The sequence below is a fragment of the Aspergillus flavus genome, chromosome 8 (genome assembly GCF_009017415.1).
Source record: "Aspergillus flavus chromosome 8, complete sequence".
Lineage (NCBI taxonomy): Eukaryota > Fungi > Ascomycota > Eurotiomycetes > Eurotiales > Aspergillaceae > Aspergillus > Aspergillus flavus.
Genome location: NC_092403.1, coordinates 2,055,093 through 2,078,704, shown reverse-complemented (window position 1 = coordinate 2,078,704; position 23,612 = coordinate 2,055,093). Strand labels below are relative to the sequence as shown.

At 48.7% G+C, this 23,612-nt stretch overlaps 8 protein-coding genes across 8 annotated transcripts; 5 read left to right on the top strand and 3 right to left on the bottom strand.

Annotated features, from left to right (window-relative positions):
* Positions 1-1,146: 1,146 nt before the first annotated feature.
* Positions 1,147-2,730, bottom strand: F9C07_2287499 (Ser-Thr-rich glycosyl-phosphatidyl-inositol-anchored membrane family-domain-containing protein). Its single transcript, XM_041295213.2, has 2 exons — positions 2,166-2,730; positions 1,147-2,097 (listed from the first exon to the last, which is right to left on the bottom strand). Exons 1-2 carry the CDS (start codon positions 2,380-2,382, stop codon positions 1,568-1,570), a joined length of 747 nt encoding a protein of 248 aa, XP_041151094.1. The 5' UTR covers positions 2,383-2,730; the 3' UTR covers positions 1,147-1,567.
* A 1,105-nt stretch (positions 2,731-3,835) lies between these two features.
* Positions 3,836-6,481, top strand: F9C07_1948696 (uncharacterized protein). Its single transcript, XM_071508520.1, has 3 exons — positions 3,836-4,608; positions 4,686-5,625; positions 5,692-6,481. The coding sequence occupies exons 1-3, from the start codon at positions 4,240-4,242 to the stop codon at positions 5,934-5,936; spliced, it is 1,554 nt and encodes a 517-aa protein (XP_071367414.1). The 5' UTR covers positions 3,836-4,239; the 3' UTR covers positions 5,937-6,481.
* A 243-nt stretch (positions 6,482-6,724) lies between these two features.
* Positions 6,725-8,892, bottom strand: F9C07_13282 (uncharacterized protein; the record flags this gene model as incomplete). Its single annotated transcript, XM_041295214.1, has 2 exons — positions 6,725-6,958; positions 7,036-8,892. The coding sequence occupies 2 exons, from the start codon at positions 8,890-8,892 to the stop codon at positions 6,725-6,727; spliced, it is 2,091 nt and encodes a 696-aa protein (XP_041151096.1).
* Positions 8,893-9,115: 223 nt separating this feature from the next.
* On the top strand, positions 9,116-10,512 carry F9C07_1947778 (putative DNA-directed RNA polymerase III subunit 22.9 kDa). The gene is made up of 7 exons (XM_041295230.2): positions 9,116-9,349; positions 9,428-9,526; positions 9,597-9,693; positions 9,749-9,835; positions 9,887-9,950; positions 10,006-10,183; positions 10,233-10,512. Exons 1-7 carry the CDS (start codon positions 9,338-9,340, stop codon positions 10,275-10,277), a joined length of 582 nt encoding a protein of 193 aa, XP_041151097.2. The 5' UTR covers positions 9,116-9,337; the 3' UTR covers positions 10,278-10,512.
* A 699-nt stretch (positions 10,513-11,211) lies between these two features.
* F9C07_13284 (cystathionine beta-lyase) lies at positions 11,212-12,628 on the top strand (the record flags this gene model as incomplete). The annotated part of the gene is made up of 4 exons (XM_041295231.1): positions 11,212-11,319; positions 11,387-11,472; positions 11,536-11,980; positions 12,053-12,628. 4 exons carry the CDS (start codon positions 11,212-11,214, stop codon positions 12,626-12,628), a joined length of 1,215 nt encoding a protein of 404 aa, XP_041151098.1.
* Positions 12,629-12,759: 131 nt separating this feature from the next.
* Positions 12,760-15,621, top strand: F9C07_2287495 (uncharacterized protein). Its single transcript, XM_041295232.2, has 5 exons — positions 12,760-13,302; positions 13,464-13,775; positions 13,849-14,871; positions 14,941-15,185; positions 15,293-15,621. Exons 1-3 carry the CDS (start codon positions 13,144-13,146, stop codon positions 14,497-14,499), a joined length of 1,122 nt encoding a protein of 373 aa, XP_041151099.1. The 5' UTR covers positions 12,760-13,143; the 3' UTR covers positions 14,500-14,871; positions 14,941-15,185; positions 15,293-15,621.
* F9C07_1949192 (NADH-ubiquinone oxidoreductase subunit) lies at positions 14,607-15,595 on the bottom strand. Its single transcript, XM_041287473.2, has 3 exons — positions 15,293-15,595; positions 14,941-15,185; positions 14,607-14,871 (listed from the first exon to the last, which is right to left on the bottom strand). Exons 1-3 carry the CDS (start codon positions 15,410-15,412, stop codon positions 14,715-14,717), a joined length of 522 nt encoding a protein of 173 aa, XP_041151100.1. The 5' UTR covers positions 15,413-15,595; the 3' UTR covers positions 14,607-14,714.
* F9C07_2287492 (RNA polymerase Rpb1 C-terminal repeat domain protein) lies at positions 15,622-21,691 on the top strand. The gene is made up of 2 exons (XM_041295239.2): positions 15,622-20,140; positions 20,402-21,691. Exons 1-2 carry the CDS (start codon positions 16,941-16,943, stop codon positions 21,300-21,302), a joined length of 4,101 nt encoding a protein of 1,366 aa, XP_041151101.1. The 5' UTR covers positions 15,622-16,940; the 3' UTR covers positions 21,303-21,691.
* Positions 21,692-23,612: the final 1,921 nt, after the last annotated feature.

Sequence of the window (23,612 nt, the reverse complement as noted above, 5' to 3'; positions counted from 1 at the left end):
CTGGTTAATAACGGCCTGGGAGCTGAGATCCTTTCATTGTTTATGCTAGTTTATTGACAGTGTTGCATTCAGCTTGTACCACCGAGAACTCAGCCCCAAGCTCCTCCTATCCTAAACTCTCGCTTTCTTCCTCTTTCGGTAAAATGTCATGAATCCTTGTCCACTTCCACAGTAGTAGGTACTGTATGTACATGTCGTACGAGGGTACCCGTATGGAAGGAAGGAAGGAAGGAAGGATGTATGGCGGAAGCCACCGGATAAACATTGAGACTGACTTCCTCCATACGGAAGACATGCATATGTCAAAACTGTCAGCACAGGGAGCAGTGAGCACCGTACAATCAGTACTTTACTACTTACGTATTGGGTCATGTATTCCCCAAATGTCCACAGCTCATGAATCAAGTAAACCAGACGATGATCACCTTCTGACAGTTTTGGGAGTAAAATACCACTCTCCGTAATTATACGTACTGTAATTCACACTCTCTATTCGGGAGCGGAGGCCTCCGTAGGCCGTAAAAACAGCCTTAAAGTCGACCGGTAAAACAGTGCTGATCCCCCTCTCATCGACAGTTCATCGTAATATTAACCAGGCTCCGCTTCAATCTTGGTATCGGTTCTTATCAGCCAATCTGCATGGCGAGTGATAATCTATCACAATCAGGACGGACGATCGTGATCCCCTTGCTGTCCCGATGCCGGAGGTTGAAACTGCACTTCAAGTTTGTCGCAACCATGTCTCAGGGTTCCTACGTGGATGGTCTGACACTCTCGTGTCCCTTGAGGCAAAAGACAAACAACGCTTTGGATAGGTATACCTACGGGGCTAGACCGTATTTTGTTTCTCCTCGGTAAGGGGGATTTAGTAACACGGTGTCATCGTTGTTTTCTGGACAGGATCCCGTGGTGTTGCGCCAGGGTTAATTTCCCGGGACAGGGTCTCTCATTGGTGTAAGGTGGGTGGACCCTTTTGGGTCCTTTTTCAACGGTCCACTACTGCTATCAAGTAGTTGGATTGTCAACCTACTGATGGGTCCCACTGTCGACCTGGTACCTGGCTCGAAGTCGGTACTAGTCCAGTGCCCAATTTTATGGAAACCCCCATAATTGCTCCGTGGTTATCACCGAAATTTGGTTCTGACCTATCTCCCTAATTGCACCACTACACACTACATACGCAAGTCAAAACGTATCGGATGATGTCCATGAAAGGAAAACTTGATGCGATTGCTCGCATGCTGGACTGGTCATTCATTACAGGATACACATATCTACATACTAGTACATACCGTACAAGGCCCCGGGGCGCAATCCGTCCGGGTAATCACGACGTAATAACAATATTTAGGCCAAAACATTGCCCAGGCAAAGAAGAGATAAGAAGCGTGACTTTACTCACGTCCGAGACAAACAACTTCAATACCCAAGGGTATAAAACAGGTCCGCTCAGTGAACGAAAAAAGAAAAAGAGGAAAAAGAAAACCAAAGAAGCGATAGAAGAGTAGTTAAGAACTATCTAATTAATGAAGTATGGTCAGATCGCCGACTAGAGTCCGGAGGAAGCTCACAGGACGGCAATGGCACCCAGAACGATCGCCAGCATGCCGCCAGAGACGCGGTTAACCATACCGCCATTGACGTTGACAACGCTAGTGGTCGAGGCCGATGCACTGGCGGAGGTGGTGCTGGAAGCCTCAGTGGAGGTTGAGGCAGAACCAGTAGAGGTGCCGGTCGAGGTGCCGGTGGCGCTGGCGGAGGCGCTAGTGGACTCGGTGCTGGTGCCAGAGGCAGTAGCCGAAGTGCTCGAGGCAGTGCTAGCAGTCGCCTTAGTCAATGTGGTATGAGTCTCGGTGGCGGACTTGGTGTTAGTGGTCGTCTCAGTCGTGGAAGACTCGGTGGCAGAGGTAGTCTCAGCGGTAGTGGTGGCAGACGCGGTGGTAGACGCGGCGGCAGTAGCACCGGCCACGGTGAACCGCGGGAGATAGTTGACCTCACTGGTGTCATCGTCGTTGAAGATCTCAATGGTGTAGTCAGGCTGAGCCGCGAGGTTGGCAGGAGGAGTCCATGTGTAGCTGCCCGAGTTGGGAATGTTCTCTGAAGACACCGTCAGCATACATGCAAATAGAACATCACTACTCATAGGAAATCCAAGGGGAACTCACGGGCAATGGTAGTACCCGTGTTCGAAGTCATCACAGCGCCCCATTGGAGCTTCAGGGAGACGGTGCCGCTGGTGGTAGGCTTCCAGGAGAGCGTAGTCGGCTCACCAGCCTCGAACGAATAACCCTCAGAGGGGATGTTGAACGGGTTGGCACTGTTGGTAGCAGCAGCAGCGAGAGACGCCATGGCGCTGAGAGTCAAGTAGAAGATGGAACGCATTTTGATGAAATTGTTCTAAGGCGATTTGATAATCCGAAAAAGGTAATTAAAGATGTCGAGGTAAGGTCGATGTTGATACGATATGCAATGCAAGTGAGATACAGCGAGACGGGAAAGCCTTCGTCGTAAGATTGATGGTTAAAGGAGTGAACTCAGTAGGATAGTCAAAAAGAAGGACGATGCGTAGATATATACGCAGGAACAAGGGTACCCAGAAAAGGAAGGAATGAAGGCTGTTCGATTCGAAAAAAGGGAAAGAGAAGAAAGAGGGGAAAGAAGCGCAAGACGGCGTGACTACCTTATGTACTAGGAAACTAGTACTAGTAGCATCTTGGGGTCAATGACAGGAAACCACGAGGTCTGGAGCCCAGTGCAGGTCATAATAATAATCACAATAATACCTCATGGAAGGGGCAAATTAAACCAAGCGCTAAGACCGGCACTAATTCAGTGTCACCCCAATTGAGAGGCTAAGCCGATAAAAGGCCGGTCCGGGTCCCCTTCTCTTAACTTCATTAGTCCTGAACTAGCAATGGCTTGGAGAACGGCCCTTCATTCCCATTGGGGGGAATCACTGAGAATAATAAAAAACTGGTCGAGGGATCACCTGCCATCGGTCCTCCGTAAAAAATAAGTTAGTACGGTTGACCATTGACGATGCCTAGGGGCCTAGGGTCTTAGGATCCAGGGGGAAGGGTTGGAACTTGGGACAGAAGTTGTTGTACTCTGTATGTATGGTGTTCTAATAATAATTATGGCGAAAAAGAATCCGAGTTCCCATGAGAAACAGTTTCCAGAATTTTTCTCGAGATTTGATTTTTAAATTATATCATCCACTTTCCTTTCAACCTACGCTCCACCGAGCAGTTGTTCTGCGGATACCTCCGATTCCGTCCCTAGCGTTGTGCATTGTATTTTTCCCTGTACGAGAAATAAAGATGTACCTATGTACCTGACTAATCCCAAGTAGGCAATCCAGCAGTTGATTGACCGATCCGACTCGAGCATCCATACAGTAGGTGACCTGTTCTACTCGGTACTAATCAACGACGTACCGTCGAATACGTACCGTACAGGAATGTTATATGTCACGGTACTAATAACTAAGGTTCTTCTGTTCACGGTTAATCAGTCGATCCGGAGAAGAGCTACCTAGTATCTTATCGGCATTCGATTGGTTCCCGCTTAGTCAAAGTGTAGTATGGATTGACTGCCACTAAGCCGAGAAAGGCGAACTTGGCGAACGTCGGAATTAATAATTTTCCTTGAAAAAAAGAAAGAAAGAAACAAATCCAAAAGTTACTCCTGACCAATTTTGGGAACTAGGGCTTAAACCTTGTAGGCTGCATCTGGTATGGACTCGGTTGATATCCGACCGACAAGTATACTAAGTGATATTCATATCGTACGTAGTATATGCCTTTGGAAAACCTCATCTTTGCCACAGATGAACTGTCGTTTCTATGGGTGATGACCTCATACAACCGGGTCTTTAACGGTTCTACCAGCTTCAAAGATCTTATGCACACCCACTCGGCATACCGATCAGTTAATGATCTTCCATAGCTACCACTTGAATGGGTCATAGTTCCCAGACGGATGTCTCACTCTCATCCTTTCCCTCGGATCCGTCCAATAGAATAAAATCTGTGAACACGAAACGCAATGGCTGTGCATCATCCCCGTGAAGATCGACTATTAATATGTTCTCGGGTTTTCAACTTAGTTTCAGGGGTCCCTGGAAAACCGAATGAAAAAGAAAACTTAAACTTCACTTGACAACCAACGGTTTCTCCCTTTCCAGAATGTCAGACGTACTTTAATCTACCTTAATATCGGTCTCACTTGTTCCCGGTCATGGAATGGATACCATCCGATCTATCGGGTGCGTCCTGCATGGACCCATTCGTGGTCTTCCAATCCTTTGACCACTTGGCCACGTGCTTTAGTATCTTTGGTCTCCCCCAACATGCCGACAGCACGGGGCCTACTTCGACAGAGAAAGATGGCTACCGTGTGAACGTGAATAGCACTTTCGGAACTCTTGTCGGAGACTGCCTCAGGCAGTACTGTGAAGTACCAGATCCAGAACTGGAAGGATGTGATCTAGAGAGTTACACCCCGAGCGATTATTATCGCGTATTCACTCGCCCTAGCCAGGAATTTGAGACCACAACCTGTAGGAGCGTCGATAATGACGTGAATCAAGATATTGGTGGTGTGGGGGTACATCTACCTGGAGCGTACTGTCTATTGACTATTCACAAGACTTGCTAACAGCTATCGTTCCGAGTGAATCACAGGTCTTGCTTTCATTCGCGATGCAGTCCGGCATCCTACTATACGTCCATTTCGCTGTTCTCATACTTAAGCTCATCCCCGCAGTCACACGATGTATCCGTCGGTGTACGAAGAGAGCACGATCCACGACTAAGATTCAGTTCGGCCAGCACCACTTCTCAGTCCTGAAGTCCATGCTGGTGGAGTTCCAAGAGGCTCAATGCTTCTTCATGCTCTCCTTCCAGTGCGCTGCCCTGATTGCTCTCGCGGCTGGCCCGCAAGTTTTCGAGGCAACCAGCTTGCTGCAGCTACAGTCGAATATTTCCATGGCCAAAGCTGTCGCATTCATGGGTATCCTTCCTATTACGTACGGCTTATGGATACTCCACAGGATTGGCTTGCATTCATGGTATATCTCCGTGTGGTCCGCTATCACAATTGTGACTTCTAGCGTCACGCTCCACCTGTGCAAGGTGGAGCCTCGAGCGGACAATCTACAGGAGATCGCGACAGCAGATCGTCTTGATAAATGTGGTTTTCACCCACCTCCTCTCATATACTGTCGCTCGGATTCTGAGTTAGGGTCAAGCTACAGCCTTGTGAATAATCTGACCTTCGGACTGTCCGACAATACCGCGAACTTCGTCTGCATTGCGATCTACGGACTCCTCCTTTTGAAACGTCTCGCCCCTTATCCCAAGCGATGGCTGGGCCAGAAGCCATGGTTTCAGGCAACTTACCACCGCGTCCACCCGTGGCTAGTATCAAGAGGAATCAGGATCCTTTCTAGGGCCGTGAATGTAATCATTGAAACCCTTCTCCTAGTCACCAACTTCTTCTATTCGTTCATGGTTATAGCACGAAGTCTTCCGACAATCTCACTTGATTCGTGGAGTTTCGGTCAAATCATCGCCGTGACTATCTGGTCTCCTATCGTCAGCAAATATCTCTACTGGCTTTTGTGTACGTATCTCGCTTTTCTCTCTACGCCCGTGCCCTTCTTTTGCTTTATACTGATAACGGAAATAGTCGGCACGGACTCCTACTCCGCCATCCGATTCCCATCCCCCTACAAAATTATCCGAGTCAAAACAATCAACGAAGAAGAAAACCCCGACGACGAAGATCGTCTTTTCATTCATCTCCCCTCCACAAGCGACCTGAACATCAACCCGAACTCGAAAAAATTCATTGTCACCGACGTAGAATTAACCCCGGTTAACGACTCAAAGACATCGTCGGTTAGTACGCGACATTCCCAATTTCCTATCTAGGTACATCTACTTTTTGTATTACTATTATAGAATTCATGCTCGGTTTTCTTTGGGGGGGTGTTCTGGAGGATGCATGGCTGGTTGGGTTTGGCGTTTGGGTTATGTGAGCCATGTCTGTACTGTATATACTTGTTAAATTAGAGATGGGTGTATGATTAGTTAGAATAGATATGTCGTGGATATAGATAGATAGAGAGGTATGTTAGCTGTATTGTATATTACAGATTCCATTCGAACCTGATCTGAGCCTGATCTGCAATTGCGCGCTCTGTCTCAGCCTTATCGGTCGATGAGGATGGTCATGTAGATCCTGTGTAAGCTTATTTGAGTGTTGGGGCGCATGGACCATTAGATTAATCCAATGTCAGTGCTACTGAGATTTCTAGGCATGTTATGGCTATGCATTTAGAGATTTGGAGAGTAGTGCCACCTATATTGGTTTATCCTACAGCTCGAGATGGGGCCATTTATCGAAGCTCTAGAACTAAACTTACTACGTCTCAGATTCGGTTTAGACAACTAGATCTTGTTCTGACTCATCTGGGTGGTATAGCCAAGTCGGTCATGACTCAAGTTTAGATTGCTTGAGTGGATGATGGGGTGCCCCGTAAGGATATGTGCATGCGCATTTTGAACCATTAAGATGAGAGACGGGAATAACACCTATTGTACAAGAGTACATCAGACTGATCCATCAATCAATCTTATCCTTGAGCCTAGGCAGTTAAGGTCTGATTAAGATTGATTGGTGATAAGTATATATACATGCTAATATGAACAAGCGTGTGCTAAGCAGTGGTCGGTGCGCTATCGCCTGTCTGCACTGACACAATGCCTTCTGATAATGGTGGGTCTTCTGGGAGCCCTTGGGATAGTTTTACCTCATCTGTTGCAGAGTTCTCATTCGCACCTTCCAGGGGCTCTTCGTAGGACTTTGTTTCGTCAAGAAAGCCGTTTTCACCGAGCCATACGATAGCTTCCATAACTTTTCGATCATCTTCGCCTTTTTGACGAGCGAGAAGCTGATTTCGTATGTTAGTCCAGTTCGTGATAAGAGTTAAAAGGAGAAAAAGGGAAGAAGGAAAGGGGTCTAACTTACTGCTTGTAAAAGGCCTTTGCGCCCCTTCTTCTCTACAGGTTTCGTCTTAGCCCCACGATCCGGCGTCTCGTGCAGGAATTTGCACTTATCCCCACGCTGACAACGACCGGTTCGGGCAAAGTGACGGCATAGCTTCTTCTTTGCCTCCCGTGGAGGCGGAGCTACCCGTTCAGGGCCCTCACGGCGAGAGGTTGCCTCCTCGGGGGCGGAATCACTGTCGCTGTCCTCCGAGTCTGAAGAAGAGAGGTCTGATCCACTGGATGACGTCCAGTCGCTGCTGTCGGAAATATCCGAAGACACAGCAGCATCGGCCCGGACGTCCTCTATGACACCCTCCCCGTTCGATTTGGATTCAGAAGCGGATGATGGCCCGACATCATTGTTGGGTTGGGAAACCTCGCCCGGAATATGCCCTGAAGCGAGCGGCACACCTTGAGTCTCTATAGATCTCGTCTCCTGATCAGGAGCAGTATTGGATCTGTCTTCAGTGCCTGGCTCAGCTTGAGCTTCTTGTGTTGATGCAGAGGTAACGTCTCTGTTAACGTCCGTCGATCCTCGTTGCAGTTCCTCGACTCTCATCCGAGCCCGCTCGGCATCTGCTTCCGCTTTTTCGACCTTTTTCTGCTCTTTCATGAGCTTCCGTCGTAGCTTATCGGCCTTCCGCTTCGCTTTCTCAGCTGCGTCTATCGGATCTGCAGGAGCTTGCTGATGGTCTTTCTGCGCTTTCTTCATTTCTTGCTTTCGCGATTCTTTTTGTCGCTGAGCTTCTTCCTTAGCTTTCTTCGCCTCCTCCATCGCCTTCTTTTTCTCCTCGACCTTCTCCTTAGTTGGGAACCGTTTCTTCCGCTCTTCAATCCATGCTGCAATGTCCGCGGGAGACTGCAATGTGGTAGTGCGTCCTTTGAATGTAATCTGCACGGCGGCTGCTGCACTTGCACCACCCTGTGCTAGCCTAGATTCTTCGTCCACATCATCTTCTTCTTCGCTGGACTCGTGCTCCTCCGTCTTCGGTGTCAAGCCAAGTTGATTATGCTTCCGTTTCTTCTTCTTCGGTTTTCTCGTAGCGTCAGCCGGCGGGGGTGGCTTGGACGGTAAAGGATTGCCGAAGCTAGGAACCGGAGGAGGTGCAGGAACCCGTGGGGTAATGTTCTGTGGCTTTCCAAATGCTGAGGTATGATCGCGCTTCATATGTGGCATAGCACCACCCCCTCTGGAAGCCTGGTTGCCGTAAGCATTGTACGGGCGGGGACCTCGCTGATTCCCGTGCGGAGGGCCAGTATACCCTCCCCCAGAGGCGCTATTATTGTATCCCCAATGCATGGGCGGGCCCATCATCGACGGTTGCACAGATGGAGGGGCATTCTGGTGGCTTGGAGTAACGGAGTGATACGTCGGAGCCTGCTGAGCGGTAGATGGACCGTAAGCTGAGTAGCCAGGTTGATGCTGGTATGGAGGTCCATGCGTTGGTGTAGACTGTGGAAATGGTCGTGAAGAAGGAAAGGAAGTCGTACTTTGGGGAACTTGGTAGTTGGTGGTCCGCGAAGGTGGGAATTGCGGCGTCGGGATACTTTGTTGAGGGTTGGCCATGGGCTGACCAGCATAGCCAGGATAATTCATCGGAGCGTAGCCCATATTTGAAGAATTCGCCGCATGGGGCATGTATGACCCTCCTCGACCTCCTCGATTTCCATATCCCCTACCCCGCCCTCTATGATGACCACCACGTCCACCTCGCTGGCCATGATGGCCTGGACCGTACTGTGAGGGGAAAGTCGCAGGTTGGTTTTGGTTATACTGCGACTGCTGAGTGGGAGGAGGAGGGGGGGGAGGGGGAAAAGAGAAGCCCTGGGAGTTCATCGTGAGAGGACCTCAGTAGACCTCCAAAGAGAATTAGCATCAACGCCATCCTCACAGCACCCTAGACATCTGGAAAAAGTGCCGAGCTCATCAGATCAAACAACTGAGCGCTGTTGTTCCGTTCCGAGCACAAAAAGGGAAAGCGCAGTAGTCACGTGGGTCATGATCTGGTCGGGTAAAAAATTATCAAAAGTGATCCGCAGTCTGCGATTGGCCGGAATCGATTTGTGGTTTTTCAAAGGACTATTTTTATTATAATAAGTTCTCTGCTATCATAAATATGGAAGCATGAGTTATGATGCCTGCGTGACGGATTTTTGATGCTTGATCTGATAATGGAATTTACTCTTCGTGCTCTATCTTTCCGCCGTGGGACCAAATCGTATTGAAATAGAAGACTTTTTTTTTTTTATCTACCGCCGAGTACCTACTAATTGGATTCACCATGTTCATTCTTGTCAGTCGCATTGGACCTTTCTCTTGCTTTACATAAAGTCTTTTCACTACCAAGCCAAAAGCTAACTAACCTATACAGACGACCCTCTCCGATCTGATACAGATCTCCCCAGAAGACTTCTCGAAGTATAGTTCTGTCGCCATCGAGGACAACATCAATGAGAAGTACGCAAATAAAGTACGAACGGCTTCCTATCTGAAATGCCATGTTCGCTTGTGCAGCATGTACTAACAGCAGTCCTGTAAAGGTCATTCAAAAAGTTGGCCTGTGCATTGGATTCTACGACTTGTTAGAGTCATCGGACGGTCTTATCGGCCATGGCACTGGTTTAGTCAACGTTAACGGTACATCCAGGATGCTGAATCCATTTCAAGAGTCTATGCACTGATTGAAAGACAGTCAAGTTCCGCCTTATTGTGTTTCGTCCGTTCAAAGGAGAAATTATGTTGGGCAAGATCTCCAGCGCTACGGAACATGGTATTAAAAGTACGGCAATTTTCAACTGACCTTGCTGTTGCTAGTTCTGACCCATCACAGTTGGTGTAGAATTTTTCAACGATATTCTCGTACCTCCAAACCTTCTCTTAGACGGTGCCAGATTGTGAGCTGCCTTGATATGTCCAGTGTTCTTAGTCATCTATGCTGACATGCTACAGTGACTATGCCGATCAAGTTTGGATCTGGGAAAACGAGGACGGCTCCACATTCTACTTTGATATTGGAGAAGTTGTCCGATTCCGTGTTGAAATAGAAGAGTGGCATGACCAAATACCAAACGCCCCAGATCTAGGAGATGCCGCCGCTATCGAACGGAAGCCACCGTATTCCATTATTGTATGAACTCTCTGTCCCGTGTCTGACTTGCTTACTAACGATACTTCAGGGATCAATGCAAATGGCTGGCCTGGGACCTATATCTTGGTGGTAACGTTTCGGAAGGGTCATGTGCAGGCTTCTTGACGTGAATAAGCAAGAAAAACTTCTTGGCTCCCTTACTTCCCGTGCTTATGTGATGAGATACCTTGCTGATGGAATGGTTGGACTATGTATATTTCCATGGTTACACGAATAACGAAACAATCTTAACATAGAGATTTCAGTGATTGCTCACAAATCAGCCAAATGACGACATTTGGCCGGAAATGGGAGAGTTGAGGCAACATCCGGTGGAATTTCTTGAGTATGGAAGAATGGGAGATCTGGCCATGCAGGATGATTTCCCCGCCAAATAGATCTTCATGATCAGAAAGACGTAGCTAATTGTATGCAGAGTACATACATTAAGGCTATGATCATTATCAATCGAATTCGGCTAGTGGCGGAGATAAAGAAAATTGCATTGACACCGCCACGGGAGGGGACAATCAACGGTTCACGGTGGAGTTGCGCTCGGCGCTATGCCGGAAATCCTCACGGGGCCCGATCAGTCCCTGCCCTATCGTTCTTCAGCATGCTGGATGTGCAACGTAAAAAAAACCCATGTCCAAGCAACAGAAAATTTTTCCCTCGGGTTTCAGGAGAGAAGGGGGGTAAAATTGGTTCTAGAGTCATCGTTAATAAATCCTAATTAATTTTAAAAACCGGCTTCACCGATCTTACTCAGTTTGCCCTCGTATCAATTATAAATCAGTACTTTGTCACTACTACGGTACAAAGACCGCACTACTATTTATTAGATCTTCCTTCTCGCGGCTTGTGACCTCATAGGCGCTTCTATCGGGCTTCCAGAAAAAAAAGGGTGAAGACTTATCTACCCGTCTTCCTTTACGAGTCGACTTTGTCAGATTCTTTTTGATCTTGAATCTTTTTTTGCGATTTTATATAGAAATACACCACGCGATCACGTTTGCAGTCCCGTGACAATGACCAACTCGACCAACGGAGCCCCTGCTCAGGACAAGCGCTTCGGCACTTTGGCTGTCCATTCCGGCGCTCACCATGATCCAACGACTGGCGCTGTTATTGCTCCCGTAGGTTCTCACACTTTGCATGATTTATGCGATAGAATTGTTTTGGAGATGCTGACCGGTCGTGAAGATCTCCCTCTCCACCACTTTCGCTCAGACCAGTGTCGGTAGCCCTGTAGGTCTCTACGAATACACACGTAGCTCCAACCCCAACCGGTGAGTACCCGACTCAGAACGGAGCTTGGTTTATGATTGATCTTCATGCTGATTACTAGCCAGCGATAACTTCGAAGAAGCCATTGCAGCTCTTGAGCACGCTAAATATGCCCTCGCATTCTCCTCTGGTTCCGCAACCACTGCGGTGATCCTTCAGTCCCTCGCGGCCGGCTCGCATGTCGTCTCGATTTCCGATGTCTATGGTGGAACTCACAGGTACTTCACAAAGGTCGCCAACGCCCATGGTGTGGATGTGACGTTCACACCCACCATCGAGTCGGACGTGGAGAAGTTGATCCGTCCGGAGACCAAGCTCGTGTGGATCGAAACCCCCTCAAACCCGACTTTAGGATTGGTCGATATTGAGAAGGTTGCTGCCATTGCGCATCGCCATGGAATCCTTGTGGTGGTTGACAACACATTCATGAGCCCCTATGTCCAGAACCCTCTGGACCACGGTGCCGACATCGTCGTGCACTCCGTTACTAAGTACATTAACGGCCATTCGGTATGCTCATCGCCCTTCTACGTTTGGTAGAATCGTTCTTCTCAGGTGGCCTGTTTTCTAACCGTAAGATAGGATGTTCTGATGGGCGTCGCCGCGTTCAGCTCCGATAGCTTGAAAGAGCGCCTTGGATTCCTCCAGAACGCCATTGGTGCCGTTCCTTCTCCCTTCGACTGCTGGCTCGCTCACCGTGGCCTTAAGACTCTCCACTTGCGTGCCCGCGAGGCCACCACTAACGCCACGGCTATCGCCAAGGCCCTTGAGGCTTCCCCCCATGTTATCTCCGTCAACTACCCCGGCATCGATTCTCACCCTCAGCGTGCGATTGCTGTCAAGCAGCACCGCCAGGGCATGGGCGGTGGTATGCTCAGTTTCCGCATCCAGGGTGGCGAGAAGGCTGCTCACCTTTTCTGCAAGTATACCAAGGTCTTCACCTTGGCCGAGAGTTTGGGTGGTGTGGAGAGTCTTTGCGAGGTTCCCGCTAGCATGACTCACGCCGGTATTCCCAAGGACCAGCGTGAGGCTGCTGGTGTCTTCGACGACCTCGTCCGCATGAGCTGTGGTATTGAGGATGTAGAGGATCTCCTGGCCGACGTTCTCCAGGCTCTTAAGAAGGCTGTCGCCTCCAGCGAACAAAACGGCTCCGCTTAATTAAGTTAATATATTAGAGAATTAGAACCTTTCATAGATCAAGTTAATGATGACACGGATTACTCTTCAGACGAATTTGCTTTCCGTGACCTATATTTAATAGATTATGCCAATACACCAATTAGTTCACATAGTGCAAAGATACTTTAAACATGAAGTAGTCAGATAAATGACTTGTACCACAGCATCACCATAAACATGCTTAGTCATCTATGGCCATACCGCAAAAAATTTGAAACAAAGTTGAAAGATGAAGAAGCTCCCAAGACTATAGCTACTAAACATTCAAATTTGGAATCAAAGTCCCTAGCATATCCGTACGGGTCATACGGTATCTCCCGGAGGATCTTGTGTCCTCAAAATCTGGCTTACACCCTACGGCTTTATCAAACTATAACCGTTTCGACACTATCTACACGTGCCCCGCGTCTGTATTTTATATCGGCATATCACCCAATAGCTTTTGGTGATATCTCAGCAGGATCTGGCTGTGATAATTAACGCGGTCTTTTATAATGGCGTCCGCATTCAGCTTCGGCTTCGCTGGGGATGATATTGACATTGATGACTCGGAATTGAACACTGTTGATGAGGGGTATACATCCGTTACGCAAGATAGTAGCAGCACACTCCCTGAACTAGTTGCAGCCCAGAGGCATGAACTAAGTGATCTGGTAGGTTCATCTTAACACCGATGTGCCCTAATTGGCATTAAGGTTTAGCCCCTTCTCTGGGTGCCAAAGAGCTTTCTAGCTCTTGTGCTACAGTTGAGAACGAATACGATTTGTTATATAATGCATTAGGTTGAGCAAAGGATTGACTGACTATGTTGTAGCTCTCAAGTCTCCCGTCTCAGGTTTCATTCAACAAACTCAACATAAACACAACTCAAGATGATCAAACATCTGTCAAGACACTTACACTCGCTCGTCGCGAAGTGTTTGATATCCGGACGCAATTGATGGCGGAGGATACTGCCGATTATGCGAATGAAGAGCTGATCTCCGGACTCGAGAAAGGAGATATCACACCCAATATCTACGAAGGCGGTTTCAAGACGTGGGAATGCTCAGTAGATCTCGCGAAGTTGGTTGCTAATGAAAACATACTATCTAACGCTGATGCGGGGGATCGACATATCATCGAGGTTGGTTTTACTTTTTTTGGGCATTTAATCTTAGCCCCGTCTATCAAACAGCTTACTGATGAAACATCTCTAGCTTGGAGCCGGAACGGCAGTGCCGTCGCTTGCTCTGTTTGCGCAATCGCTGTCCAACCCTAAGGGGTCGTCACAAAATATTCGTTTCACGTTTGCGGACTACAACTCTGTAGTTCTTCGACTGGTGACTTTGCCTAACCTGCTTCTGACTTGGAGCTATATTGTTATGCGTCAGAAGTCGGTGTCAGTTGCTGGGGCAGAAGACCAGGTTGAGGAGGAGCTAGAGTTGGATATCACTCCGGAACTTCTTGAGGCTTTCAAGAAGGACATTGCGGAACGGGGCATCTCCATAGAATTCATCTCCGGTGCCTGGTCTCCTGCTTTCGTTGATCTGGTGTTCACGTCAGGTGAGAAAGCCAAACATGGAACGTTGGTCCTTGCTAGTGAAACGATATACTCTCCGGCGTCTTTGAGAGCGTTTTCGGAAACCTTGCTGGCTTTGATCCGTCGTCCTATTCGGGCAGGCGGGAGAAGTAGAGCTTTGTTGGCTGCGAAGAAAGTTTACTTTGGAGTCGGTGGTGGTGTGGACGAATTTTTGGAAGTGTTTAATACTGTCGGTGGTGATGAACTGGATGTGAAGGAGCGGATGGATGTTAAGTCAGAAGGGGTGGGTAGAATAGTCCTGGAGATTGCGCCCAAAGGTCTCCAATAATGGTAGATAGAAAGATATCGCATGGAAAGGTCAACCTTGTCCGGAGATATTGTGGCTTATGGGCATTTCTTTCCCCGGTAGAGTCAGAAATACAAGACAATCAACAACTGAAACTGTCAACGAAACCTTGAACTGTCCTGTTATATGTACATAATGTTTGACCCTGTCATGCCTACTACCGGCGTCTTGGAACATGAAAACGAAATCAATTTTGTCTAATCATAGATAGAGACAACCTTGCCATCTTGCATCCGGGCAACACGGGCCTCTTCCAGCTCCCTATTTTGGCGCTCATAGTGTGCGGTAACATGGCTCATATCCATAGCCGAGCCGGCAGGGACGTTGAAAGGCGGGGCGGAGTTGAAGCTGACCCTGGAGGGGGGAAGAAACGAGTTATGTTAGCTTGGTCTGCAAGAACAGGTGCGGTTATATGAGACATACTCGGGCTGCTTCAATTCGAAAACGGCTCTAGGGCCCTGACTCTGGAACAAGTGGCGGTCATGGGCAGCCTTCTCCATTACGACAGTGCGAATGGCATTTCTCTCTTCAAAAACCTTCTCCGAAGGGGTCCACTTTTGGATGAGGCTGGAAATCCACGATTGCGATCCAGACTCCTCGGTGGACTTGCTCAGTCGGTAAAGGACGTAGGCAGAGGCGAAGGAGCCGACGGTGACGTAGAAGCTACGCTGTACAGGTCACAAAGATCCATGTTAGTTATAGCTACCAATTGGCGGGCAGCAGGCCGCTGCTACCATTGAAGATATCGAATTGTAGAGGGGTCCAAGAAACGTACACCGAAGCTCTCGTTCACAGGCTCAGCATGGTGGTGAGCCGCGTGCGAGTCGAATCGCCGCTGGGGTTGGTTGCGCAGCAGTAGCCGCGCGGAAGTGGCCGATCGCCTAGCGAAGAACATAGTGTGGAGGAAGACAATTGGCAGGGCCAAACGAATATGATGCCGTCCATTTGGAGGAGGAACGCAAGCTGGTGAGCGGTTCGAGGCGGATATCACGTGATGGTTACTAGATGCGGTTTAGGGCCCTCACGGGTCTTGGCACGGGGACACTGGTCACCTGCCAATGAGAAGCATGATTATTTTCCTTTCTCGTAGTCCTCCGTAGTCCACATCTTCTTAGTCGGTGACGACGAATATGCCGCTCAAACAGCCCAAAACGCTGCGGACTCCGAAAAGAATGTGAGTCTCGCCTCGCTCGGATAGTTTACAGGGAATCCCGGAGCGTGGAACGAAATCTATTCGAAACCGGCGTTGGGGAGAAATGGCCTTAGTGGCATGGGTCTACACTACCTTGTTGCCTCCTGCAACAAGTCGGCGGGTCGCTGCGTTGTCTCGACAGTAATGGTGGTTTTTCTTTACACCGCACTTGGAGGTGGTGCTGATGCACGACTAACTGCCTCATTCCGAGATGGCGCTCCCCACTGTTCCCCAGTCGCATGGTGTCAATTGGGCTGCGGTCCCTCCCAAAACATGCAGGCGTCTGAACGTTTGGCTATCAGAGGCGACATGTCATCGATCTGATTTTAGCGCTTTCGACCCACTCGTTACCTGCCTCCTCGACCGACTTTGACTGAATCCTCCGTCCTGTCATAGATGATAGTATTATGACTGTATGCAATACCTTTTTTCTTTCTCGTTTTTTTTTCCTCATCTGCACGCTATGATTCATCCTGCCACCCTGAAAAAAGCAGTGCTATTGCTGCCCAATGCTTACTCATTGGGTGATACTCTCTCTCCATCTTGAAATGATCGGTCCACTTCTGTATCCCCGTTTCGCGCGAGAAATGTATGCTCTTACCTTTCCTGCCTTGGTGGTCCATGTTGAATGGGTATCAATTACTGTTCTAAGGTTCGGTCCGTTTGTTCGCCTTACCAGCCCCCTTGAGGCTGGAAGCAATGCCTCCAGTGTGCAGCAAGTTTCTTTTTTTGGGCGTGTTTTAGGATAGATTCTTAGCTGCGTTTTTTTTACTACCTCGCCTAATGGTTTAATTAATTCCGATTCCTCAGAAATCCAAATTATTTATTTGACGAGTTGACATCTTTTCTTGTCTTGCCAGAATTGTCTACTTGCGTTCAACGCAGGTATTTACCATCGGGCGTCTTGACTTCGTGGATTGCAACCATTTGCGCCCACTTCCAGGCTTCCCTGCTCTAGGGCGAATTTTCTTTCTCGCATTACTTTTTTCGTCCTGACTTTCTTCCCTGTATCTGTCGTGTGATCGTTTGACCTTCGCCCCCGGTGCAAGTTGTCATCTTTTCTCCATATCAGATCGGAATATATCTTTGGCGCCGCTGAGCGCGTTTCCATGTATTGCTTCACACCCCAACCACCACCCAATTGCGTTTTTGCTAACAGGTTTTTTAGCCTACTGGTAACACGTCTTTTTTTTTCCTTTCTTGAACTTGGGCACGCATTATTTTAATCACCATGGCCGGAGCCAAGAAAGGAAAGGGCAAGTCCGGTAGCAAAAAAAATAATAAGAAGTCAAAGGCCCAAGAGGAGTCAGAGATTCAAACACCTCCACCTGCTGCACCTGATGTTACTATTCCTGAACCACAATCAGAGGAACAACAACAGCAGGAACAACAACCTGTTGAACAACAACCTGTTGAACAACAATCTCAGGAGCCACAGCTAGCTGAATCACAGCTGCAAGAACAACAACAACCCGAACAGCCATCTGATCAAGCAGTGGAGCAAATAACTGACCAACAACTTGACCAACCCACAGAGCAGACCTCAGAGCAACAGCCTGAGCAACCAATAGACCAACTCTCCGAGCAAACAACAGATCAACCCCTAGACCAACCCCCAGCAGAGCAAGCAGATCAACAGCTCCCAGACCAGCAAGCAGAGCCACTGCAAGATCCATCATCGGAGCCACTGCAAGAGCAACCACTTGAGCAAGAGCTGCAAGACCAGCCGCCCCTTGACCAACAGTTGCAAGATCAACCACCCCTTGACCAACAGCTGCAAGATCAACAACCTGATCTACAGTTGCAAGAGGAACAGCCAGAGCAACAGCTGCAAGAACAGGAACAGCAACTGCAACTACAGCCAGAAGAAGCAATCGAAGCCGAGCCCCAACAACCAGAGGCTCCAGTGGAAGCTCCAGTAGAAGCCCTAGTGGAAAACCCAGTGGAAAACCCAGTGGAAAACCCAGTGGAAAACCCAGTGGAAAACCCAGTGGAAAACCCAGTGGAAAACCCAGTGGAAGTTGAGTCACCGTCAGCACCAGAAGTTGCACCTGAAGTCGCAGCCGAAGTTGTACCAGAAATTGCCACAGAGTCAATCCCAGAGACAGAGCTGGCGCCAGCACAAGAAGTGGAGCAGGAACAACTACAGCCCACTACTGAGGAAGTTTCAACAGCCCCTACACCTGAGCAACAACCTCAACCACCGACCAATCCTGAAGAGGATGGTTCTGCCCAAGTGACTGCCCCCGACCTCTCCTCAAGTCAGCAGCTAGACGCGAGTGATGTCCAGCGGGACCCCGAAGTGCCTCAAGAATTACACCAAGAGGAACTAGGAGCAGCAGAACATCCAGTTGAGAAGGCCACTGAAACGACTCCGGAGAATATCGACGTATCGAGGGAACAAGTTGTCGAACCACCGGAGCCCACCCCAGTGACAGCACCACAGACCCCATTGTTCTCGACGGACCCAACCACGGCATCCGTAGAGACCCCATCTGCTACGGAGACTCAATTCGTTGAGTTTGCATCTCCCACAAAGACCGACGCGCCAGAGATTGAGTCACACACAGCTACTGTATCTGACCCCTCCTTTGAGGCAGTTGAGGCAGCACCTACTTCCCCCACCCGCCAAACTACCCCACCTGTGTCCAAGCCAGCTTCTCCTGTGCCAAAGAACGCTTCCCCCACACCTAGGGCTGTTTCACCTGCGCCTAGGGACGCTGCACCTACACCCAAGGCCGCTTCACCAGCTCCTAAGCCTGCTTCACCTGTACCTCAGGCAGCCCCACCTATGGCTGAAACTGTTTCGTCGATGCAGGAAGCCGAGCTTCCTGCGGAAGTCATTCCACCCGCACCAACACCCCCGCCGGTCGCTTCTGTATATCAAGAACCTCCGTCCACGCTACAGCATCCTTCACCAGTCCAGAAGATGGCCTCTCCTGTATCAAAGGCAGCATCGCCATTCCAGAAGGTTGCCTCCCCTGTCCAGAAATCCGCGTCGCCAAAAGTTACCAGCCCCCTCGCCCGCCACGCTTATATGTCACCGATGATATCCCCGCACGCTACGCCACACGCTACGCCGCCAGTACAGCCGGCAATGGCTCCTATGCACCATATGCCTCCTCCGAGTACTGCTCCTAGCGTAGCTAGCTATGCTACAGCTTATTCCCCCGTCATGACCACTGCTGGGTTTATGCCCCAGTATGCCTTCTATCCCCCGGGCATGCAACCCACCCCCCGGGGCTCTATGGAGCCCAGCACCGCGACAGCCTACCAGCATTTGCGCGATCTGACTTATGCCAACGGGAATGGATTCTTCGCCCCTCAGAACGGACATCACAATGGCCATAACGGTCACCATAAGGGAATGATGTCGCCTCCGGAGCACCCCGTCGAAGAACCAATTGAACTTCTGCAGAGAATCCAAGATGCCATCCCAGACATCAACCGCTTGTTGGGCAGTTACAGGAATACGAAAAGCAAGCTGCAAGCCCGCGAAGCTGAGTTTCAACAGATGAAGACCCAGCATGAGCAGGATTTGATGCACAAGGACTTCTACATTGAAGCTCTTCAGACGCAAATGAGGAAAACTGCCAACGAGGCGGCGGAAGAGTCCACCAAACTGAAGAACACGATCAACGAGCTCCGCATGGAGCTTGGAAATCTTGACGAGAAGCGGAAGGACCTTGAGGAGAAGCTGGAGGAATCCGAGAGGTCGAACGAGGAGCTGACGCGGAACAAACATGACCTCGAAGAGGAAGTCAGGACGCTTAACACCAGCATGAAAGAAGCCCAAGAGGCTCATGAGAAGGAATGTGAGAGGCGCGAACAAGAGAAGGTGGACGCTCTTGCGACTCAGAAACGGGAAATGACCGAATCTTTCGAAGAGATCAAGGCCGAGGATGAAAAAGCAGCAGCAGAAGCTTTGGCTGCTCGCGAGAAAGAGTTGCTTGACCAGCAAGAAGCAATGAAGAATGATTACGAAGATCAGAAGCGACAGATGCAAGAAGCACACGACACGTTGCAGTCGAACTTCGATGACAAGGTGAACGAATTAGACTCCACCAAGACCGATCTCGAGAACAAGCACAAGGAGCTCGAGGAGACTCGTGTGCAACATGCCAATGAAGTTGAACTCCTCAACAACACCCATGCGGACCATGTGGCTGACATGGAGAGGCGCTGGGCCGATGAGAGGGGCGAACTGGAGCAGCGCATCACGGACAAGTGCGATGAACTCGCCCACTGTGAGCGCGAAAAGCAAAAGGTGGAAGAGGATAATGTCGTCAAGGAGCAACAACTACAGGCAGCATCTGACGGCATGCGCCTCACCATTGATAATTTGGGCAAAGACTGCGATAGGTTGAGAAAGACCCTTCACAGCCTTGGAGAAGCCACTGACCTCAAGAGCACGAAGGGAGATCCATTCTTGTAAGTGTGACCTAGTGCATTGAGAATGTGTTTTAGTACTTGACTGTCTTTCAAAAAATTTCCTTTTGTCTTCTTAATCTTCCAGACTGTCTTCTGTGATGCCTTTTTTACCGTTCTGGCCAGAACTGTGCCACGTTCATTTGTTTTCTTTTGTCCTTTTCGATTTTCCCTATAGAATTATGATCACGATGGTGACGAAGATTATGAGATGTCAATAATGCTATCAATTGTACCTGCTCTGATAAGAATTCTATAATCTAGTTTGGACTGCTTCGGCCAGCTTTCTCGTCTTATTGTTTCCTTGTCTAAGGAGCACTTTGCGTACCTTCCAATCGATCCTCCCAAGGATGTACTGTCCAAGATACCTCAGGAGCTACCGTCCTTCCTTGATAATACCCCGGCATCGCGTGAACTGCGCTCCGCATACGTTCAACATATCATCACGAAGACTTTGACTTACCGAATCTTCCATCCGTTCCTTTTCACCTTGGGCAAGAGATACGGGAAAGCGGATACTTTCTTCCAGATGCTCTCGATGGACATTCGACGCAAGTCTGTGAGACGTGAAGCCTTCTGGAGGCAACAGACGCTGAAAGCTGCGTACACGACATCCGATGCCAAGCAGTCGATCAACGTTGTGGCCGCTGTGATCGTTGACGAGATCATCGACCACCTCAAGCACTTCGCCGACCCTAAACACATGGATACCCTTCATACAAGCGTGCGGAAGATTGTCAAGTTGGCCGCTGAGACGTGGAGACTTGCTCGTGTCGAACGGGAACTCATCATGGCCTCTTTCCCCGCGCCCGACTCAGAAGGCACCTCGAATGAGACCTGGGAGGAATATGGAACCCCGAAAGAAGGCTGTGTCGGCTCCAAGGAGGACCCCACTCGTCACGTCATTCTCCGGACTTTCCCTCGCATAATTCGGGAGGCAGCACATGAAGATTTTGCAGAAGACGAGGAGAAAGCCCTCTCCTGTACTTATACTCAAGGCAGTGTTTTGTACTCCGACTCCCCTGTGGTTATGGCTCGACGCCAAGAGCTGGCAAGGCGGTCCATGGACTCCCTAGTCGGTGGAGAAGAAAGGCCTCGAAGCGAGTCGAGAGGCTCTACACCCAACTCCCCCAGGCGAGGTAAAGCAAGCTTCGATACCCTGTAGAGTGATTAGGGTACATCGGAAGACATGAAAGCTGCTGAAAGTATGAAGGCTAGGCATCATAGACCTGCCAGCTGTTGGCTGTACATGAAAAGCTTGTGTTACGTTTCTGGGAAGAGGTTGTCTTGATTATTTCAGTGGGTTAAGTGATCTAAGCGCGGTGTTTTGGTTTGTTCACTCCTTTGCGACAATATACTTCTGTTTCCATTATAGGGCAACTAAACTCGAGAACAGAAAAGCCTTTGCCATTCTTTTAGAATTCTCTTTGTTTACCCTCTTCTTGTTTCACACTTTTTACCTTTCCTTTTCTTTCTTTCTTTCTTTCTTTTTTTTTTTTTTTTTTTTTTTTTCCGTATAGCATTTGGTGGGAGTTTGAGCGTGTCATTTTCTTTATTTCTTATTGTACTCCTTTCCTTCTTCCCTTCTTTCATTCCCTTCTACTTCTTCTTTTGAACTTACCCTCTGCATCCTGCAGTGTGACGGTTTTCATGATGTGTATTATTTGTTATGATTCATGCTCATCGGGATGATGACACTCCCTAATGTATGTGATGTCAGTTGACGAAAATGATCTGCAGTCCCTTTCTTCAGTTCCGATGACCTTTGTATCTATTTTTAATTGAGACTAGAGTATATTGCCGTGATGTCTATGGTCAGCGATATTGGACTGACTGTGCATTTAGTTCCCTCCGGCGTCGAGATCGCCCTGACCGCTATGGACTACAGAAAGGGGGGAAGAGCACAGCCACGCATGACTAGGCTAGGATGGAGAGCAGAAAATATCCGACTTAGTTTTTAAAGCTTGTTCCGACCTCCAAGTCGCATTTTCTCGCGCAACAGTCTGGTCTGGACCGAAACATCGTGCACAGCCTCAGGCCGGTTCTGATTGCTTGGCTCGCCCAACCAACACGATGCGCCCGAGCATAATTAATTGGTCGATATGGATCGATGATCGATGTCCTGCAGTACCCTTCAAGATGCTTCTAGTAGTGGCATTCAGGTAAGTCAGTCGTGGCGCAGTCGTTTCGCAGCTAGAAATATCTGCAACAATAATCATCACTCTATTCAGGTTAACCTTACAGAGGGCCGTTCATTGAACAAGGGTTCCTGAATCGATTGTCCGGTTCCTGTCCGCCCGTGTTGTGGGGGAGAAACAGAGCAACAGGAGTGGAGATTTAGCATTTTTTTTAGTGGACCAAAAAGATACCTTTGGAACCATAACCGACTGGTCTGTGGTTCATGATATCCAACACCTTTACACCAAACCTTTTTTTTTTTTTTTTTTTGTTTTGGCTTTTCTCTCCTCTCATAGGGAGGAGGATCAAATGAGTGTGATGCAAGCGCATCAGACATGGATGTAAATGGGCAGACCATACATCAGGTACCGATGAAGATTACCTCTCGATTGCCTTCTTCCTTCGTATCTGGATTGCGGAATGACCTTGCTCAAGGATCAGCATCCTACGGGTACTGAATATAGAACACTAAACGGGGCCGGGGGTTTGACCCTCTCTTGTCCTCCCATCCAGCCACAGCACCATTCGGGTCAACATTTTGATTATTGATGATCCATTGCTGACGGTGGTATCCTGTTTGTTGATTCGTGGTGAAAACCGAAAAGTTACGTTCGTTTCTTTTCTTTTTTTTTTTTTTTTTTCTTCTTCTCTTTTGCTCTCCCCCACCCTTCTCTCTCTCTCTTCAAAAATCCAAGGTAAAATGGACCAGAAAGCCGTGCAGATAAGGATAATCCTGCCTCTTACTGAATGGACGTAATCTCTCTAATGAGAACCCCACTTCGTTCTCACTGGCCAGCCACGCGCCCACACTTTCTTAACACCGGCGCCTGTTGAACATGGATAACTCCATCCTGTAAATTTAATTTCGTGAGAACTGAAATGGCTGAGTTGAATTAAATGTCTCTCCTTGAGCAGATGAAAGAATGTAACCTTCCCCATTAGCATAACAAAATGAGTTATTATTATATGGGGATCAATTCTGCTTGTAATGTTTGATGTGTAGGAGCCTCATCAACCAAAACCGCCTTGCAATCACGTTACAATCGCTCAAGAGGCTCTTGAAAAAGAACACATGACGTGCCCTCCTCTCCCTTCTTACTGTTTGTTTCCCTGTTCATTTGTGGCTCAGTCCTCATTTCAGCCGCAAGGCATCTTTTCCCAGTCCTTCCTCTTCTTCTTCTTCTTCTTCTTCTTCTTCCTCCTTCCTCTTCGTTCCTCCTTTTCTCCTTCGGATTTAATCTTGCGCAATACCACGGGGGATTTCCCACTCTATCTCTCCTCGATTTGGCTCGTGCTT

Coding starts and splice junctions, on each gene's coding strand:
- F9C07_2287499 (XM_041295213.2), bottom strand. CDS start 2,382: ATGCGTTCCATCTTCTACTTGACTCTCAGCGCCATGGCGTCTCTCGCT. Junction 2,098..2,165: donor CACGGGTACTACCATTGCCC/GTGAGTTCCCCT, acceptor CGGTGTCTTCAG/AGAACATTCCCAACTCGGGC.
- F9C07_1948696 (XM_071508520.1), top strand. CDS start 4,240: ATGGAATGGATACCATCCGATCTATCGGGTGCGTCCTGCATGGACCCA. Junction 4,609..4,685: donor AAGATATTGGTGGTGTGGGG/GTACATCTACCT, acceptor AGTGAATCACAG/GTCTTGCTTTCATTCGCGAT. Junction 5,626..5,691: donor ATATCTCTACTGGCTTTTGT/GTACGTATCTCG, acceptor TAACGGAAATAG/TCGGCACGGACTCCTACTCC.
- F9C07_1947778 (XM_041295230.2), top strand. Junction 9,527..9,596: donor ATGAGAAGTACGCAAATAAA/GTACGAACGGCT, acceptor AGTCCTGTAAAG/GTCATTCAAAAAGTTGGCCT. Junction 9,951..10,005: donor CTCTTAGACGGTGCCAGATT/GTGAGCTGCCTT, acceptor GACATGCTACAG/TGACTATGCCGATCAAGTTT.
- F9C07_2287495 (XM_041295232.2), top strand. CDS start 13,144: ATGGCGTCCGCATTCAGCTTCGGCTTCGCTGGGGATGATATTGACATT. Junction 13,303..13,463: donor GGCATGAACTAAGTGATCTG/GTAGGTTCATCT, acceptor ACTATGTTGTAG/CTCTCAAGTCTCCCGTCTCA. Junction 13,776..13,848: donor GGGATCGACATATCATCGAG/GTTGGTTTTACT, acceptor AAACATCTCTAG/CTTGGAGCCGGAACGGCAGT.
- F9C07_1949192 (XM_041287473.2), bottom strand. CDS start 15,412: ATGTTCTTCGCTAGGCGATCGGCCACTTCCGCGCGGCTACTGCTGCGC. Junction 15,186..15,292: donor CTGTGAACGAGAGCTTCGGT/GTACGTTTCTTG, acceptor TGACCTGTACAG/CGTAGCTTCTACGTCACCGT. Junction 14,872..14,940: donor TTCGAATTGAAGCAGCCCGA/GTATGTCTCATA, acceptor TCCCCCCTCCAG/GGTCAGCTTCAACTCCGCCC.
- F9C07_2287492 (XM_041295239.2), top strand. CDS start 16,941: ATGGCCGGAGCCAAGAAAGGAAAGGGCAAGTCCGGTAGCAAAAAAAAT. Junction 20,141..20,401: donor ACGAAGGGAGATCCATTCTT/GTAAGTGTGACC, acceptor TCTATAATCTAG/TTTGGACTGCTTCGGCCAGC.